At 46.4% G+C, this 19,724-nt stretch overlaps 1 protein-coding gene across 2 annotated transcripts in view; it reads left to right on the plus strand.

Moving 5' to 3' along the window:
- Positions 1-19,724, plus strand: part of R3HDM4 (R3H domain containing 4) — a 112,522-nt gene that overhangs the window by 80,101 nt on the left and 12,697 nt on the right. For both annotated transcript variants that reach the window (XM_063914377.1, XM_063914376.1), the window contains exons 2-3: positions 6,382-6,536; positions 12,699-12,817. In XM_063914377.1, the coding sequence (XP_063770447.1) occupies positions 6,382-6,536; positions 12,699-12,817 (274 nt within the window). The remainder of the gene's footprint in view (positions 1-6,381; positions 6,537-12,698; positions 12,818-19,724) is intronic.

A 19,724-nucleotide genomic window follows, 5' to 3' on the forward strand; every position in this document is an offset into this window, starting at 1 on the left:
CTACCCGTGGTTTTTTTTTCTTTCTTCTTTATACATACATACTACTACATCTCTTTATCAACCAGTCTATATTAGCAGCAGACACAGTACAGTACGGTAGTTCACGGCTGTAGCTACCTCTGTGTCGGCACTCTGCAGTCCGTCCATAATTGTATACCACCTACCCGTGGTTTTTTTTTCTTTCTTCTTTATACATACATACTACTACATCTCTTTATCAACCAGTCTATATTAGCAGCAGACACAGTACAGTACGGTAGTTCACGGCTGTAGCTACCTCTGTGTCGGCACTCGGCAGTCCGTCCATAATTGTATACCACCTACCCGTGGTTTTTTTTTTCTTTCTTCTTTATACATACATACTACTACATCTCTTTATCAACCAGTCTATATTAGCAGCAGACACAGTACAGTACGGTAGTTCACGGCTGTAGCTACCTCTGTGTCGGCACTCGGCAGTCCGTCCATAATTGTATACTAGTATCCATCCATCTCCATTGTTTACCTGAGGTGCCTTTTAGTTGTGCCTATTAAAATATGGAGAACAAAATATGAGGTTCCAATATTAGGGAAAGATCAAGATCCACTTCCACCTCGTGCTGAAGCTGCTGCCACTAGTCATGGCCGAGACGATGAAATGCCAGCAACGTCGTCTGCCAAGGCCGATGCCCAATGTCATAGTACAGAGCATGTCAAATCCAAAACACCAAATATCAGTAAAAAAAGGACTCCAAAACCTAAAATAAAATTGTCGGAGGAGAAGCGTAAACTTGCCAATATGCCATTTACCACACGGAGTGGCAAGGAACGGCTGAGGCCCTGGCCTATGTTCATGGCTAGTGGTTCAGCTTCACATGAGGATGGAGGCACCCATCCAGCCTCCAAAATGAAAAGACTCAAGCTGGCAAAAGCAGTAGCACCGCAAAGAACTGTGCGTTCTTCGAAATCCCAAATCCACAAGGAGAGTCCAATTGTGTCGGTTGCGATGCCTGACCTTCCCAACACTGGACGTGAAGAGCATGCGCCTTCCACCATTTGCACGCCCCCTGCAAGTGCTGGAAGGAGCACCCGCAGTCCAGTTCCTGATAGTCAGATTGAAGATGTCAGTGTTGAAGTACACCAGGATGAGGAGGATATGGGTGTTGCTGGCGCTGGGGAGGAAATTGACCAGGAGGATTCTGATGGTGAGGTGGTTTGTTTAAGTCAGGCACCCGGGGAGACACCTGTTGTCCGTGGGAGGAATATGGCCGTTGACATGCCTGGTGAAAATACCAAAAAAATCAGCTCTTCGGTGTGGAACTATTTCAACAGAAATGCGGACAACAGGTGTCAAGCCGTGTGTTCCCTTTGTCAAGCTGTAATAAGTAGGGGTAAGGACGTTAACCACCTCGGAACATCCTCCCTTATACGTCACCTGCAGCGCATTCATAATAAGTCAGTGACAAGTTCAAAAACTTTGGGTGACAGCGGAAGCAGTCCACTGACCAGTAAATCCCTTCCTCTTGTAACCAAGCTCACGCAAACCACCCCACCAACTCCCTCAGTGTCAATTTCCTCCTTTCCCAGGAATGCCAATAGTCCTGCAGGCCATGTCACTGGCAATTCTGACGAGTCCTCTCCTGCCTGGGATTCCTCCGATGCATCCTTGCGTGTAACTCCTACTGCTGCTGGCGCTGCTGTTGTTGCTGCTGGGAGTCGATGGTCATCCCAGAGGGGAAGTCGTAAGACCACTTTTACTACTTCCACCAAGCAATTGACTGTCCAACAGTCCTTTGCGAGGAAGATGAAATATCACAGCAGTCATCCTACTGCAAAGCGGATAACTGAGGCCTTGGCATCCTGGGTGGTGAGAACCGTGGTTCCGGTATCCATCATTACTGCAGAGCCAACTAGAGACTTGTTGGAGGTACTGTGTCCCCGGTACCAAATACCATCTAGGTTCCATTTCTCTAGGCAGGCGATACCGAAAATTTACACAGACCTCAGAAAAAGAGTCACCAGTGTCCTAAAAAATGCAGCTGTACCCAATGTCCACTTAACCACGGACATGTGGACAAGTGGAGCAGGGCAGGGTCAGGACTATATGACTGTGACAGCCCACTGGGTAGATGTATGGACTCCCGCCGCAAGAACAGCAGCGGTGGCACCAGTAGCAGCATCTCGCAAACGCCAACTCTTTCCTAGGCAGGCTACGCTTTGTATCACCGGTTTCCAGAATACGCACACAGCTGAAAACCTCTTACGGCAACTGAGGAAGATTATCGCGGAATGGCTTACCCCAATTGGACTCTCCTGTGGATTTGTGGCATCGGACAACGCCAGCAATATTGTGTGTGCATTAAATATGGGCAAATTCCAGCACGTCCCATGTTTTGCACATACCTTGAATTTGGTGGTGCAGAATTATTTAAAAAACGACAGGGGCGTGCAAGAGATGCTGTCGGTGGCCAGAAGAATTGCGGGACACTTTCGGCGTACAGGCACCACGTACAGAAGACTGGAGCACCACCAAAAACTACTGAACCTGCCCTGCCATCATCTGAAGCAAGAAGTGGTAACGAGGTGGAATTCAACCCTCTATATGCTTCAGAGGTTGGAGGAGCAGCAAAAGGCCATTCAAGCCTATACAATTGAGCACGATATAGGAGGTGGAATGCACCTGTCTCAAGCGCAGTGGAGAATGATTTCAACGTTGTGCAAGGTTCTGCTGCCCTTTGAACTTGCCACACGTGAAGTCAGTTCAGACACTGCCAGCCTGAGTCCGGTCATTCCCCTCATCAGGCTTTTGCAGAAGAAGCTGGAGACATTGAAGGAGGAGCTAACACAGAGCGATTCCGCTAGGCATGTGGGACTTGTGGATGGAGCCCTTAATTCGCTTAACAAGGATTCACGGGTGGTCAATCTGTTGAAATCAGAGCACTACATTTTGGCCACCGTGCTCGATCCTAGATTTAAAGCCTACCTTGGATCTCTCTTTCCGGCAGACACAAGTCTGCTGGGGTTGAAAGACCTGCTGGTGAGAAAATTGTCAAGTCAAGCGGAACGCGACCTGTCAACATCTCCTCCTTCACATTCTCCCGCAACTGGGGGTGCGAGGAAAAGGCTCAGAATTCCGAGCCCACCCGCTGGCGGTGATGCAGGGCAGTCTGGAGCGACTGCTGATGCTGACATCTGGTCCGGACTGAAGGACCTGACAACGATTACGGACATGTCGTCTACTGTCACTGCATATGATTCTCTCACCATTGAAAGAATGGTGGAGGATTATATGAGTGACCGCATCCAAGTAGGCACGTCACACAGTCCATACTTATACTGGCAGGAAAAAGAGGCAATTTGGAGGCCATTGCACAAACTGGCTTTATTCTACCTAAGTTGCCCTCCCACAAGTGTGTACTCCGAAAGAGTGTTTAGTGCCGCCGCTCACCTTGTCAGCAATCGGCGTACGAGGTTACATCCAGAAAATGTGGAGAAGATGATGTTCATTAAAATGAATTATAATCAATTCCTCCGCGGAGACATTGACCAGCAGCAATTGCCTCCACAAAGTACACAGGGAGCTGAGATGGTGGATTCCAGTGGGGACGAATTGATAATCTGTGAGGAGGGGGATGTACACGGTGATATATCGGAGGATGATGATGAGGTGGACATCTTGCCTCTGTAGAGCCAGTTTGTGCAAGGAGAGATTAATTGCTTCTTTTTTGGGGGGGGTCCAAACCAACCCGTCATATCAGTCACAGTCGTGTGGCAGACCCTGTCACTGAAATGATGGGTTGGTTAAAGTGTGCATGTCCTGTTTTGTTTATACAACATGTGGGTGGGAGGGCCCAAGGACAATTCCATCTTGCACCTCTTTTTTCTTTTATTTTTCTTTGCGTCATGTGCTGTTTGGGGAGGGTTTTTTGGAAGGGACATCCTGCGTGACACTGCAGTGCCACTCCTAAATGGGCCCGGTGTTTGTGTCGGCCACTAGGGTCGCTTATCTTACTCACACAGTCAGCTACCTCATTGCGCCTCTTATTTTCTTTGCGTCATGTGCTGTTTGGGGAGGGTTTTTTGGAAGGGACATCCTGCGTGACACTGCAGTGACACTCCTAAATGGGCCCGGTGTTTGTGTCGGCCACTAGGGTCGCTAATCTTACTCACACAGCTACCTCATTGCGCCTCTTATTTTCTTTGCGTCATGTGCTGTTTGGGGAGGGTTTTTTGGAAGGGACATCCTGCGTGACACTGCAGTGACACTCCTAGATGGGCCCGGTGTTTGTGTCGGCCACTAGGGTCGCTAATCTTACTCACACAGCTACCTCATTGCGCCTCTTATTTTCTTTGCGTCATGTGCTGTTTGGGGAGGGTTTTTTGGAAGGGACATCCTGCGTGACACTGCAGTGACACTCCTAAATGGGCCCGGTGTTTGTGTCGGCCACTAGGGTCGCTTATCTTACTCACACAGCTACCTCATTGCGCCTCTTATTTTCTTTGCGTCATGTGCTGTTTGGGGAGGGTTTTTTGGAAGGGCCATCCTGCGTGACACTGCAGTGCCACTCCTAGATGGGCCAGGTGTTTGTGTCGGCCACTAGGGTCGCTTAGCTTAGTCATCCAGCGACCTCGGTGCAAATTTTAGGACTAAAAATAATATTGTGAGGTATTCAGAATAGACTGAAAATGAGTGGAAATTATGGTTTTTGAGGTTAATAATAATATGGGATCAAAATGACCCCCAAATTCTATGATTTAAGCTGTTTTTTAGGGTTTTTTGAAAAAAACACCCGAATCCAAAACACACCCGAATCCGACAAAAAAAATTCGGTGAGGTTTTGCCAAAACGCGGTCGAACCCAAAACACAGCCGCGGAACCGAACCCAAAACCAAAACACAAAACCCGAAAAATTTCAGGCGCTCATCTCTAGTATTAACTTGGAGACTGCATAAGGAAGTGATAAACCAGTGATAAGTGCAAGGTGATAAATGTACCAGCCAATCAGCTCCAATATGTAAATTGACAGGAGCTGACTGGCTGGTGCGTTTATCACCTTGCACTTATCACTGGTTTATTACTTTATGCCATCTCCAGGCTTAATACATCTGCCCCACTGTTCCTTGTGCGTTTATACATATGTCAGACTAATGCTGACATGTGCACCCTTTCACACAGGAGAGTGCTTGTTAAACTGGTGATCTGTATGTATTAGGCTGCCCGGGAGCATGAATATGCAGCTTGATGCAGAAAGGAAGGCCTATGGCCAAAGGACTATGCATTGTAAATATAATACGATGATGTAATGTAGTAACCCTTGTAAAACAAAACTGTCATCCTTTTTGTAGTTGTTTTTCTGGAGACTGTTTTCTAAAAATCTACTTTGTATTTGTGTAGGCAACAATAGAAGCCTTTATTTTATATTTTTCCATTTAAAGTGCACTTTATCCCTTAAATAACACCACTAAAATGTCCATATTGTTTCTTAAAGCAGTGTAGTCTCTCTATATGTAGAATAATGTTGAGATTGTGGCCAAATGCAAGAGGAGGATTTCAGATTTGCTTTTCACTGGAATATTAATGTCAGAAGTGTGTGTGTGTATAATATATAATCTCTTCAAGAGTATCTCATTGTATTTGTAGCCTTTGGGGTCTATTCAATTCGTGCCGGTTTTTCCAACAGTCTAAAAAAAGTCACTTTTCAACAGAAATGGGTTGAATTTGCATTCGACCTATTCAATGATAGTGGCGTTTTTCCGACTGTCAAAGTACATCTATCGACGAATTCACCGCCGATACACGTACTTGGTCGAGTTTGCTGGCGTTTTTGACAGGATTTTGGCCTGTTTTCTACAATGCCAATTCGACTTTAAAAAAAGTACGATTGGCAGTCGAAAACGGGACCAAAGTAGGAGAAAACGCCCTCAAATTTAATAATGAAGGATCCAACAGGAATTGAATAGACCCGTATGTATACTTCCTGATGAGGGGAAGCTTATACCTCTCACAGCCTTGTTACAGGGGGTTAGTAAAGTGTTTTGTGAAATAATAGAAATTAGCTTTTCTTCACATTTGTTTCTGTATGTATGAACTAGAGGATTCTGGGCACCTATAATCTCCACATATGATTACATAAATGATTTTTTTTTGTATGTGAAAACAGTAAATACAAATCTAATGCTGTGTAGTTTGCTTATGTCTTGTACCGTTTGCCTCATTAAGTGCCCTCTCTCTCTATGGAGTTGGCTGTATAAGTTTATGTACTTATCCCACCCCCAATTTGTTTGTTTTTTTTCCCCTCTAAAGAAAACAAAAATACATGAACAGGCCATCATTTGTGAATAATATGCAGTATATGAGAGAGGTTGGTCCTAGCTCATTCTTCATGTCCTTCTTTTTATCAGGTTAATTGAGGATTGCCTCTCCCCTTTGCCAACTACTCCATCTAAGAAGACCTCTGCCACTAAACGCAAGCAGTACTATATAAATCGTGCCATCCGCAATTCTGACCTGACGCCACGAGCCAAAGGACGCAAGAGTCTTCGTCGGCTGGAAAACAGTGAGAAAATATGTGGGGAGGGGTTACTCCCAGCACAGTCAGTTCTGTAGAGTCTCCTCCCTCTAGCTGCTATCTGCCAGTGATGTCAGAATAATTCTTAAATAGTGTTTTGTTTTTTTTACCTACCGGACGACCTCAGAGTGTACAGACACTGACCTGTAGCAAAGTCAGGGAAGTTGTTTTCTTAAAGTAGATCTAAGCAGAAGAAGTTGCATTAAATATGCAATAACTTTATTGAAGAGGACCAAACTCTCCTCCTTCGATGACATTGAATCTTAAAGACATATATACGGTGTACAAATTTCAGCATGAACTATAAATATTGTTGGTCTGTTAATACTAGAGAAACTGTACATTTAAGAGAATTTTTATTGCCCCATGTCATTTGCTTCCTGAAGGAGTTTCTCCAGTCTTCCTCATAGGACCAAGCAAGAGAGTGAGACTATCACTACATGTAATGTGATTTTAGTTCTCCTTTTCTCTAACGTCCTAGTGGATGCTGGGGACTCCGTCAGGACCATGGGGATTAGCGGCTCCGCAGGAGACAGGGCACAAAAATAAAGCTTTAGGATCAGGTGGTGTGCACTGGCTCCTCCCCCTATGACCCTCCTCCAAGCCTCAGTTAGGTTTTTGTGCCCGTCCGAGCAGGGTGCAATCTAGGTGGCTCTCCTAAAGAGCTGCTTAGAAAAAGTTTTTAGGTTTTTTATTTTCAGTGAGTCCTGCTGGCAACAGGCTCACTGCAACGAGGGACTTAGGGGAGAAGAAGTGAACTCACCTGCGTGCAGGATGGATTGGCTTCTTAGGCTACTGGACACCATTAGCTCCAGAGGGATTGAACACAGGCCCAGCCATGGAGTCCGGTCCCGGAGCCGCGCCGCCGACCCCCTTACAGATGCCGAAAAGCGAAGAGGTCCAGAAACCGGCGGCAGAAGACTTTTCAGTCTTCATGAGGTAGCGCACAGCACTGCAGCTGTGCGCCATTGTTGTCACACACTTCACACCAGCGGTCACGGAGGGTGCAGGGTGCTGCAGGGGGCGCCCTGGGCAGCAATGAGAATACCTTGTTCTGGCTAAAAAATACATCACATATAGCCCTTGGGGCTATATGGATGTATTTAACCCCTGCCAAGTCTCACAAACTCCGGAGAAGAGCCCGCCGAAATAGGGGGCGGGGCCTATCTCCTCAGCACACAGCGCCATTTTCCTGCTCAGCTCCGCTGCGAGGAAGGCTCCCAGGACTCTCCCCTGCACTGCACTACAGAAACAGGGTAAAAAAGAGAGGGGGGGGCACTTTTTTTGGCGTTTTTGATATATATTAAGCTGCTATAAGGGAGACAACACTTCTATAGGGTTGTTCCTATATATTTATAGCGCTTGGGTGTGTGCTGGCAAACTCTCCCTCTGTCTCCCCAAAGGGCTAGTGGGGTCCTGTCTTCGATAAGAGCATTCCCTGTGTGTCTGCTGTGTGTCGGTACGTGTGTGTCGACATGTATGAGGACGATGTTGGTGTGGAGGCGGAGCAATTGCCGGTAATGGTGATGTCACCCCCTAGGGAGTCGACACCGGAATGGATGGCTTTATTTATGGAATTACGTGATAATGTCAGCACATTACAAAAATCAGTTGACGACATGAGACGGCCGGAAAACCAGTTAGTACCTGTACAGGCGTCTCAGACACCGTCAGGAGCTGTAAAACGCCCTTTACCTCAGTCGGTCGACACAGACCCAGACACGGACACCGAATCTAGTGTCGACGGTGAAGAAACAAACGTATTTTCCAGTAGGGCCACACGTTATATGATCACGGCAATGAAGGAGGCTTTACATATCTCTGATACTGCATGTACCACAAAAAGGGGTATTATGTGGGGTCTGAAAAAACTACCTGTAGTTTTTCCTGAATCAGACGAATTGAATGAAGTGTGTGATGAAGCGTGGGTTAACCCCGATAGAAAACTGCTAATTTCAAAGAAGTTATTGGCATTATATCCTTTCCCGCCAGAGGTTAGGGCGCGCTGGGAAACACCCCCTAGGGTGGATAAGGCGCTCACACGCTTATCAAAACAAGTGGCGTTACCGTCTCCTGAAACGGCCGCCCTCAAGGATCCAGCAGATAGGAGGCTGGAAACTACCCTGAAAAGTATATACACTCATACTGGTGTTATACTGCGACCAGCCATCGCCTCTGCATGGATGTGCAGTGCTGGGGTGGTTTGGTCGGATTCCCTGACTGAAAATATTGATACCCTGGATAGGGACAGTATTTTACTGACTATAGAGCATTTAAAGGATGCATTTCTATATATGCGAGATGCACAGAGGGATATTTGCACTCTGGCATCGAGAGTAAGTGCGATGTCCATATCTGCCAGAAGAAGTTTATGGACGCGACAATGGTCAGGTGATGCGGATTCCAAACGGCATATGGAAGTATTGCCGTATAAGGGGGAGGAATTATTTGGGGTCGGTCTATCGGATTTGGTGGCCACGGCAACAGCCGGGAAATCCACCTTTTTACCTCAGGTCCCCTCCCAACAGAAAAAGACACCGTCTTTTCAGTCGCAGTCCTTTCGTTCCTATAGGAACAAGCGGGCGAAAGGACAGTCATATTTGCCCCGAGGCAAAGGAAAGGGTAAGAGAGTGCACCAAGCAGCTTCTTCCCAGGAGCAGAAGCCCCCCCCCGGCTTCTGCAAAGCCCTCAGCATGACGTTGGGGCTTTACAAGCGGACTCAGGGGCGGTGGGGGGTCGACTCAAGAATTTCAGCGCACAGTGGGCTCACTCACAGGTGGACCCCTGGATCCTGCAGATAATATCTCAGGGTTACAGGTTGGAATTCGAGAAGTCTCCCCCTCGCCGGTTCCTAAAGTCTGCTCTGCCAACGTCTCCCTCAGACAGGGCGACGGTATTGGAAGCCATTCACAAGCTGTATTCTCAGCAGGTGATAGTCAAGGTACCCCTCCTACAACAGGGAAAGGGGTATTATTCCACACTATTTGTGGTACCGAAGCCGGACGGCTCGGTAAGACCTATTCTAAATCTGAAATCTTTGAACCTGTACATACAAAAATTCAAGTTCAAGATGGAGTCACTCAGAGCAGTGATAGCGAATCTGGAAGAAGGGGACTTTATGGTGTCCCTGGACATCAAGGATGCTTACCTGCATGTCCCAATTTGCCCTTCACATCAAGGGTACCTCAGGTTCGTGGTGCAAAACTGTCATTATCATTTTCAGACGCTGCCGTTTGGATTGTCCACGGCACCTCGGGTCTTTACCAAGGTAATGGCCGAAATGATGATTCTTCTACGAAGAAAAGGCGTATTAATTATCCCTTACTTGGACGATCTCCTGATAAGGGCAAGGTCCAGGGAACAGCTGGGGGATGTAGTAGCACTAACCCAAATAGTGCTGCAACAGCACGGGTGGATTCTGAATTTTCCAAAATCTCAATTGACCCCGACGACACGTCTGCTGTTCCTGGGAATGATTCTGGACACGGTTCAGAAAAAGGTGTTTCTTCCGGAGGAGAAAGCCAAGGAGTTATCCGAACTTGTCAGGAACCTCCTAAAACCAGGGAAAGTGTCTGTGCATCAATGCACAAGAGTCCTGGGAAAGATGGTGGCTTCTTACGAAGCGATTCCATTCGGCAGATTCCACGCACAAACTTTTCAGTGGGATCTGCTGGACAAATGGTCCGGATCGCATCTGCAGATGCATCAGCGGATAACCTTGTCGCCACGGACAAGGGTGTCTCTTCTGTGGTGGTTGCAGAGTGCTCATCTGTTAGAGGGCCGCAGATTCGGCATACAGGACTGGGTCCTGGTGACCACGGATGCCAGTCTGAGAGGCTGGGGAGCGGTCACACAGGGAAGAAACTTCCAGGGAGTATGGTCAAACCTGGAGATGTCTCTTCACATAAATATACTGGAGCTAAGAGCGATTTACAATGCTCTAAGCCTGGCAAAACCCCTGCTTCAGGGTCAGCCGGTGTTGATCCAGTCGGACAACATCACGGCAGTCGCCCACGTAAACAGACAGGGCGGCACAAGAAGCAGGAGAGCAATGGCAGAAGCTGCAAGGATTCTTCGCTGGGCGGAAGATCATGTGATAGCACTGTCAGCAGTGTTCATTCCGGGAGTGGACAACTGGGAAGCAGACTTCCTCAGCAGACACGATCTACACCCGGGAGAGTGGGGACTTCATCCAGAAGTTTTCCACATGATTGTGAACCGTTGGGAAAAACCAAAGGTGGACATGATGGCGTCTCGCCTCAACAAAAAACTGGACAGGTATTGCGCCAGGTCAAGAGACCCTCAGGCAATAGCTGTGGACGCTCTGGTAACGCCGTGGGTGTTCCAGTCAGTGTATGTGTTTCCTCCTCTGCCTCTCATACCAAAAGTACTGAGAATTATACGGCAAAGGGGAGTAAGAACGATACTCGTGGCTCCGGATTGGCCAAGAAGAACTTGGTACCCGGAACTTCAGGAGATGCTCACGGAAGATCCGTGGCCTCTACCTCTAAGACGGGACCTGCTTCAGCAGGGACCGTGTCTATTCCAAGACTTACCGCGGCTGCGTTTGACGGCATGGCGGTTGAACGCCGAATTCTAAGGGAAAAAGGCATTCCGGAAGAGGTCATTCCTACACTGGTAAAAGCCAGGAAGGAGGTGACTGCACAACATTATCACCGCATTTGGAGAAAATATGTTGCGTGGTGTGAGGCCAGGAAGGCCCCCACGGAGGAATTTCAATTGGGTCGATTCCTACATTTCCTGCAAACAGGATTGTCTATGGGCCTCAAGTTGGGGTCCATTAAGGTTCAAATTTCGGCCCTGTCGATTTTCTTCCAGAAAGAATTGGCTTCAGTTCCTGAAGTCCAGACTTTTGTAAAAGGAGTACTACATATACAGCCCCCGGTTGTGCCCCCAGTGGCTCCGTGGGACCTTAATGTAGTTTTGGATTTTCTCAAATCCCATTGGTTTGAGCCACTCAAATCGGCGGATTTGAAATATCTTACATGGAAAGTAACCATGCTACTGGCCCTGGCTTCAGCCAGGAGAGTGTCAGAATTGGCGGCTTTATCGTATAAAAGCCCATATCTGATTTTCCATTCGGACAGGGCAGAACTGCGGACGCGTCCTCATTTTCTGCCTAAGGTGGTGTCAGCGTTTCACCTGAACCAGCCTATTGTGGTGCCTGCGGCTACTAGCGATTTGGAGGATTCCAAGTTGCTGGACGTTGTCAGGGCATTGAAAATATATATTTCAAGGACGGCTGGAGTCAGAAAATCTGACTCGCTGTTTATACTGTATGCACCCAACAAGCTGGGTGCTCCTGCTTCTAAGCAGACGATTGCTCGTTGGATTTGTAGCACAATTCAACTTGCACATTCTGTGGCAGGCCTGCCACAGCCTAAATCTGTCAAGGCCCATTCCACAAGGAAGGTGGGCTCATCCTGGGCGGCTGCCCGAGGGGTCTCGGCATTACAACTCTGCCGAGCAGCTACGTGGTCGGGGGAGAACACGTTTGTAAAATTCTACAAATTTGATACCCTGGCTAAAGAGGACCTGGAGTTCTCTCATTCGGTGCTGCAGAGTCATCCGCACTCTCCCGCCCGTTTGGGAGCTTTGGTATAATCCCCATGGTCCTGACGGAGTCCCCAGCATCCACTAGGACGTTAGAGAAAATAAGATTTTACTTACCGATAAATCTATTTCTCGTAGTCCGTAGTGGATGCTGGGCGCCCATCCCAAGTGCGGATTGTCTGCAATACTTGTACATAGTTATTGTTACAAAGAAATCGGGTTGTTGTTGTTGTGAGCCGTCTGTTCAGAGGCTCCTACGTTGTCATACTGTTAACTGGGTTCAGATCACAAGTTGTACGGTGTGATTGGTGTGGCTGGTATGAGTCTTACCCGGGATTCAAAATCCTTCCTTATTGTGTACGCTCGTCCGGGCACAGTATCCTAACTGAGGCTTGGAGGAGGGTCATAGGGGGAGGAGCCAGTGCACACCACCTGATCCTAAAGCTTTATTTTTGTGCCCTGTCTCCTGCGGAGCCGCTAATCCCCATGGTCCTGACGGAGTCCCCAGCATCCACTACGGACTACGAGAAATAGATTTATCGGTAAGTAAAATCTTATTTTTTTTCCCCATCGTAGATCGCTATCTGCTGAGTTTGCTGGAGAGGGATGAGTGTGTGTCTGAGGAGGGGGAGGCCTACCTATGCGCTTCTCCCAGCATATTTACTGAAGCCTGTAATAATGAGACCTATATTAAGGTAAGATATTGGTAGGCACATGGCATTTTTTTGTAAAGAGGATTTGTTTCTATATGGTATTTCAGCAATTTGTGTATTTCTTTATAAAACTTTGGACATGCCTGACTTAAGGTCATTATGAGACAAACTGTGGCCCTCCAGCTGTTGAGGAGTAACTACGCATCCCAGCATGCCTTGACACAGTTTTAGCATTCTCTGACGGCAAAACTGTGTCAGGGCATGCTGGGATATGTAGTTTCACAACAGCTGGAGGGCTGCAGTTTGGACATGCCTGCCTTAAGTGCAAGCAACTTGGCTCTCCATGGTCAACATATTTTCATAGTAAAGTACCGTTCAGGTGGGTGGTTCCGCCATCACCAGGGCACTACACACAGACACTCAGAGCAGCTGTACAGCCTGCAGGGGAGTTGGCTGGATTGCACAAAGGACACGCTGTTTGGCAATTTCTGTAGTGAAACTGGCTGCGGCACCCTGCAGTCCAGATTCAGGGTTAGTGTGCTGCCCCCAGGGCCCTCCGCCTTTGAACGATGGCACCAGCTGCCCCACCCTCCTTACGGTCCTGGTTACACCAACCCCACATTTTGTTACTTGCATTAATGGAACAATCTGTCATTAGAGAAATAGTAACTTAACTGTAGATGGGGGTAGAATATTATTAATTTTTGCGTAATGAGGTTTTTAGTAATATTATTTGCAATAACTATTCCTCCACGTGTAAACTGGAAAGATAGTGTCCATTTTTACAAATTCAACACAGAAAATGCACGTAGTTAGATTCCAGATGGTGTCATACGTTTTTAAGCCAGAGGTTCCCAAACTGTGTGCCATGGCTCCCTGGGGTGCCTCGGGACACTTGCAGGGGTGCCCTGGGTTGGTGGTCCAGGACCAATTCAAATTATTCATGGTCAATATAATAGGCAAAACCAGTGCTGGTGGTTGCCAGTCATAAAATATGTGGCCAAACAGAAGCAAATCTTGTCCCTCACCACACAACTGACCCTAAGGATGACCTATAAACGCGATCTACTTAATGTAATATTTCTTTCTAAATTTCTCGAAGAAATTTTTGGCCTATGGGTGCCGTGAAAAAATTCTGATATTCTAGGGCGCCGTGATTCAAAAAAGTTTTGAAACCACTGTTTTAAGCGTCTTTTTTTTTTTTTTTTTTTTTTTTTTTTTTTTTTGTTATTGCTTGTTTCTAAAAAATAAAAATAAAAAAATACAACAACTTTTTGTGTCGTAATCTGAACATACAAAGTGAACAGATAATGACCACTTTCATCCATATTACTGAAACCTTGCTTGTAGACTACTGTGATTAGTAACAGTACAGCATCGTATAATAAAATATTAGATGCTTGGGAACAGAAATGTTTAATTAAAGGAAATCTATATCGAAGCATTATCAAAGAATACCCAATTAAGTTGTAAAAAAAATATCAAACTGATGAGCAAAGTAATACTTGGACAAATAGTACATGTGGAACAACTTTTCCATGAGCTGTAAAATATTTTCAACTTTTCAGGGGCTGTAGAATATTATTTCCATTAAGTTTTAAGGTTCCACAGTGCTCCCAGGCATACAGACAGTGGAGAAAACAGGGACACGGAAGGTAGACAAAATAAGTGATTCAGTTAATAGTAGAGAGTGACCTGCTCTAGTGTTCCAACTTCCTACAATCTAGTAAAACAGAGTGGCGTAGCAGCGAAGGTGTTCTACACTGTTTGAGTAGTATAGTTGGGAGATGGTAGGCTGTAGAAAATTTGGAGTTTTCAGAAATGTGTAACATTTGTAGATGGCGGTCGGAGGCAGATCTAAGAGGTTGTTAATTAGAGTATTTAGAGATGAGGCTGGAATTGTAGTACAGGTTGAGTATCCCATATCCAAATATTCCGAAATACGGAATATTCCGAAATACAGACTTTTTTGAGTGAGAGTGAGATAGTGAAACCTTTGTTTTTTGATGGCTCAATGTGCACAAACTTTGTTTAATACACAAAGTTATTAAAAATATTGTATTAAATGACCTTCAGGCTGTGTGTATAAGGTGTATATGAAACATAAATGAATTGTGTGAATGTACACACACTTTGTTTAATGCACAAAGTTATAAAAAATATTGGCTAAAATGACCTTCAGGCTGTGTGTATAAGGTGTATATGTAACATAAATGCATTCTGTGCTTAGATTTAGGTCCCATCACTATGATATCTCATTATGGTATGCAATTATTCCAAAATACGGAAAAATCCAATATCCAAAATACCTCTGGTCCCAAGCATTTTGGATAAGGGAGACTCAACTTGTATAGGATAGTGGCATTAAGGGCTTTGTAAGTCATCGTTAATACAGATGTGGCCTCTTACATCCTTGCTGCAGTCACACTAAACAACCCTTCAAGTCGCGCCATGACGTGGTGGGACTCTGTAGCATAGCGTTTTGTATGAAAATACTGTCACAGGCCCAAATAGAATAAAGGCATACTGCATATCATTTTAATCAGCAGAAGCTCCTTGCGTGTCCTATTGCATTACATTGCATCTAAGACGCATTTCCACAGCAATAGACACAACAAAAAAAGATGCTCAGTGCTACCGAGTCACAGGGCACTCGCATGTTATGTGTAATGCGGCTTGTGTCCACTTACAACTTTGCTCCATGCGCTACATCTGTAATGTGGATTGGATTCTGGAGTACATGGGGATGTAATGGGACGTGGTGGATGTGAAAAGTCTCACTTTGCTGCAGCATTTACAAAGTATGAAGCGATGATAGATCATGGAAGATAGGACTAGGAAGGCAGTAGTTGTCAGGTAGGTGTAAGATTTTATACAAAAATGATATAGACTGCCCACCCTATAAATACAGCCTTATGAGAAAAAAGATGCTTCACAAGGTAGGTGGAAGGAAGTTGTGGTTGCAAAAAAAAAAAAAAGTGAAAACGAAATCCATTGTTCACTATGTAAGTTGGTAAATGACATGTCTTGATAAAGGGCCAAATTCAGACCTGATTGCAGCAGCAAATTTCTTAGCTAATGGGCAAAACCATGTGCACTGCAGGGGGGGCAGATCTAACATGTGCAGAGAGAGTTAGGTTTGGGTGGGGTGTGTTCAAACTGAAATCTAAATTGCAGTGTAAAAAAAAAAGCAGACAGTATTTACCCTGCACAGAAACAATATAACCCACCCAAATCTAACTCTCTGCACATGTTACGTCTGCCCCCCCTGCAGTGCACATGGTTTTGCCCATTAGCTAACAAATTTGCTGCTGCGATCAGAATTAGGCCCAAAGTTTCTTAGAACACAATTTGTTGATGAGGAGAGCATTAAGAAAGGTGCAAGAGTACTGCCATTTACCAACTTGCATACACAGTGATTGGACGGACTTATTGCACTGCTGCTAGCCCAAATACACTATATACAACTGAGCAGGAAAAGGTACATGCCCCCAACGCCAGAGGGTAAGCTTGAGTGTTGCGCTTCCTGGCCGATCCCATTCACAGTGCGCAAGGTAGCTGCTGAATGATTACGGTGTGGCTATCTTGTGGTTGGCATCACCTTACACTTTCTTCTGGAATACTCGTAGATTGATAAGATATCATTACCACCTGGGAGACTTGTGAAACATCATGTCGGACTCACCAGTTACTACAGCAGTGCTAACACCATCAGAGGCTGAGATTCCTGGGACTCTTATTTTACGTCTTGGATGTGATCACCTTAATTATCAGAGCCCCCCTGATTTCAGGACACTGTTATTATCGAGTAATTGAACTCTGCATTATCTCTAGTTCAATACAAAGAGACTTGAAGTATTTTTACTAAATATCAGGCAGCCAGAGTTTAAATTGTATATCAAGCTACATTGCATTCTGATCTTCAATTCATTGAGATTGTCATTGTATGTTTTCATTGTGTATTTATACTATATTTAGTTTCTCTATCGTCCTAGTGGATGCTGGGGTTCCTGAAAGGACCATGGGGAATAGCGGCTCCGCAGGAGACAGGGCACAAAAAGTAAAGCTTTTTCCGATCAGGTGGTGTGCACTGGCTCCTCCCCCTATGACCCTCCTCCAGACTCCAGTTAGATTTTTGTGCCCGGCCGAGAAGGGTGCAATCTAGGTGGCTCTCCTAAAGAGCTGCTTAGAAAAAGTTTAGCTAGGTTTTTTTATTTTACAGTGATTCCTGCTGGCAACAGGATCACTGCAGCGAGGGACTGAGGGGAGAAGGAGTCAACTCACCTGCGTGCAGGATGGATTGGCTTCTTGGCTACTGGACATCAAGCTCCAGAGGGACGATCACAGGTACAGCCTGGATGGTCACCGGAGCCGCGCCGCCGGCCCCCTTGCAGATGCTGAAGTCAGAAGAGGTCCAGAATCGGCGGCTGAAGACTCCTGCAGTCTTCTAAAGGTAGCGCACAGCACTGCAGCTGTGCGCCATTTTCCTCTCAGCACACTTCACACGGCAGTCACTGAGGGTGCAGGGCGCTGGGAGGGGGGCGCCCTGGGAGGCAAATGAGTACCTATAAAGGCTAAAAATACCTCACATATAGCCCTAGAGGCTATATGGAGATATTTAACCCCTGCCTAATTTTTCTAAATAGCGGGAGACGAGCCCGCCGGAAAAGGGGCGGGGCCTATCTCCTCAGCACACGGCGCCATTTCCTCTCACAGCTCCGCTGGTCAGGACGGCTCCCAAGTCTCTCCCCTGCACTGCACTACAGAAACAGGGTAAAACAGAGAGGGGGGGGCACATTTATGGCGATATTTTGATATAACAAAGCAGCTATAAGGGAGCACTTATTATAAGGCTATCCCTGATATATATATAGCGCTTTGGGTGTGTGCTGGCAAACTCTCCCTCTGTCTCCCCAAAGGGCTAGTGGGTCCTGTCTTCGTTAGGAGCATTCCCTGTGTGTCTGCTGTGTGTCGGTACGTGTGTGTCGACATGTATGAGGACGATATTGGTGTGGAGGCGGAGCAATTGCCAAATATGAGGATGTCACCCCCTAGGGAGTCGACACCAGAATGGATGCCTTTATTTATGGAACTACGGGATAGTGTCAACACGCTAAAGCAGTCGTTTGACGACATGAGACGGCCGGACAATCAATTAGTGCCTGTCCAGGCGACTCAAACACCGTCAGGGGCTGTGAAACGCCCTTTGCCTCAGTCGGTCGACACAGACCCAGACACAGGCGATGACTCCAGTGGTGACGGTGACGAATCAACCGTATTTTCCAGTAGGGCCACACGTTATATGATTTTGGCAATGAAGGAGGCGTTACATTTAGCTGATACTACAGGTACCACTAAACAGGGTATTATGTGGGGTATGAAAAAACTACCTATAGTTTTTCCTGAATCAGAAGAACTAAATGACGTGTGTAATGAAGCGTGGGTTGCCCCTGATAAAAAGCTGATAATTTCAAAGAAATTATTGGCATTATACCCTTTCCCGCCAGAGGTTAGGGAGCGCTGGGAAACACCTCCTAGGGTGGACAAGGCGCTAACACGCTTATCTAAACAAGTGGCGTTACCCTCTCCTGAGACGGCCGCACTTAAAGATCCATCAGATAGGAGGATGGAAAATATCCAAAAAAGTATATACACACATGCAGGTGTTATACTACGACCAGCTGTAGCGACTGCCTGGATGGGCAGTGCGGGGGTAGTTTGGTCAGAGTCCCTGATTGAAAATATTGATACCCTGGACAGGGACAATATTTTACTGTCGTTAGAACAAATAAAGGATGCATTTCTTTATATGCGTGATGCACAGAGGGATATATGCACACTGGCATCACGGGTAAGTGCTATGTCCATTTCGGCCAGAAGAGCTTTATGGACGCGACAGTGGACAGGCGATGCGGATTCAAAACGGCATATGGAAGTTTTGCCGTATAAAGGGGAGGAGTTATTTGGAGTCGGTCTATCAGATTTGGTGGCCACGGCTACAGCCGGGAAATCCACCTTTCTACCTCAAGTCACTCCCCAACAGAAAAAGGCACCGACTTTTCAACCGCAGCCCTTTCGTTCCTTTAAAAATAAGAGAGCAAAGGGCTATTCATATCTGCCACGAGGCAAAGGTCGAGGGAAGAGACAGCAACACGCAGCTCCTTCCCAGGATCAGAAGCCCTCCCCGGCTTCTACAAAAGCCTCAGCATGACGCTGGGGCTTCTCAAGCGGACTCGGGGACGGTGGGGGGTCGTCTCAAAAATTACAGCGCGCAGTGGGCTCACTCGCAAGTAGATCCCTGGATCCTGCAGATAATATCTCAGGGATACAGGTTGGAATTAGAGACAGATCCACCTCGCCGTTTCCTGAAGTCTGCTTTACCAACGTCCCCCTCCGAAAGGGAGACGGTTTTGGAAGCCATTCACAAGCTGTACTCTCAGCAGGTGATAGTCAAGGTACCTCTTCTGCAACAAGGGAAGGGGTATTATTCCACTCTTTTTGTGGTACCGAAGCCGGATGGCTCGGTAAGGCCTATTCTAAATCTGAAGTCCTTGAACCTGTACATAAAGAAGTTCAAGTTCAAAATGGAGTCACTCAGAGCAGTGATAGCGAACCTGGAAGAGGGGGACTTTATGGTATCCTTGGACATCAAGGATGCGTATCTCCACGTTCCAATTTACCCCTCACACCAGGGGTACCTCAGGTTCGTTGTACAAAACTGTCACTATCAGTTTCAGACGCTGCCGTTCGGATTGTCCACGGCACCTCGGATCTTTACAAAGGTAATGGCCGAGATGATGATTCTTCTTCGAAGAAAAGGCGTATTAATTATCCCATACTTGGACGATCTCCTAATAAGGGCGAGGTCCAGAGAACAGCTAGAGATGGGATTAGCACTGTCTCAAGAAGTGCTAAAACAGCACGGGTGGATTCTGAATATTCCAAAATC

The sequence above is a fragment of the Pseudophryne corroboree genome, chromosome 1 (assembly GCF_028390025.1).
Source record: "Pseudophryne corroboree isolate aPseCor3 chromosome 1, aPseCor3.hap2, whole genome shotgun sequence".
Taxonomy (NCBI): domain Eukaryota; kingdom Metazoa; phylum Chordata; class Amphibia; order Anura; family Myobatrachidae; genus Pseudophryne; species Pseudophryne corroboree.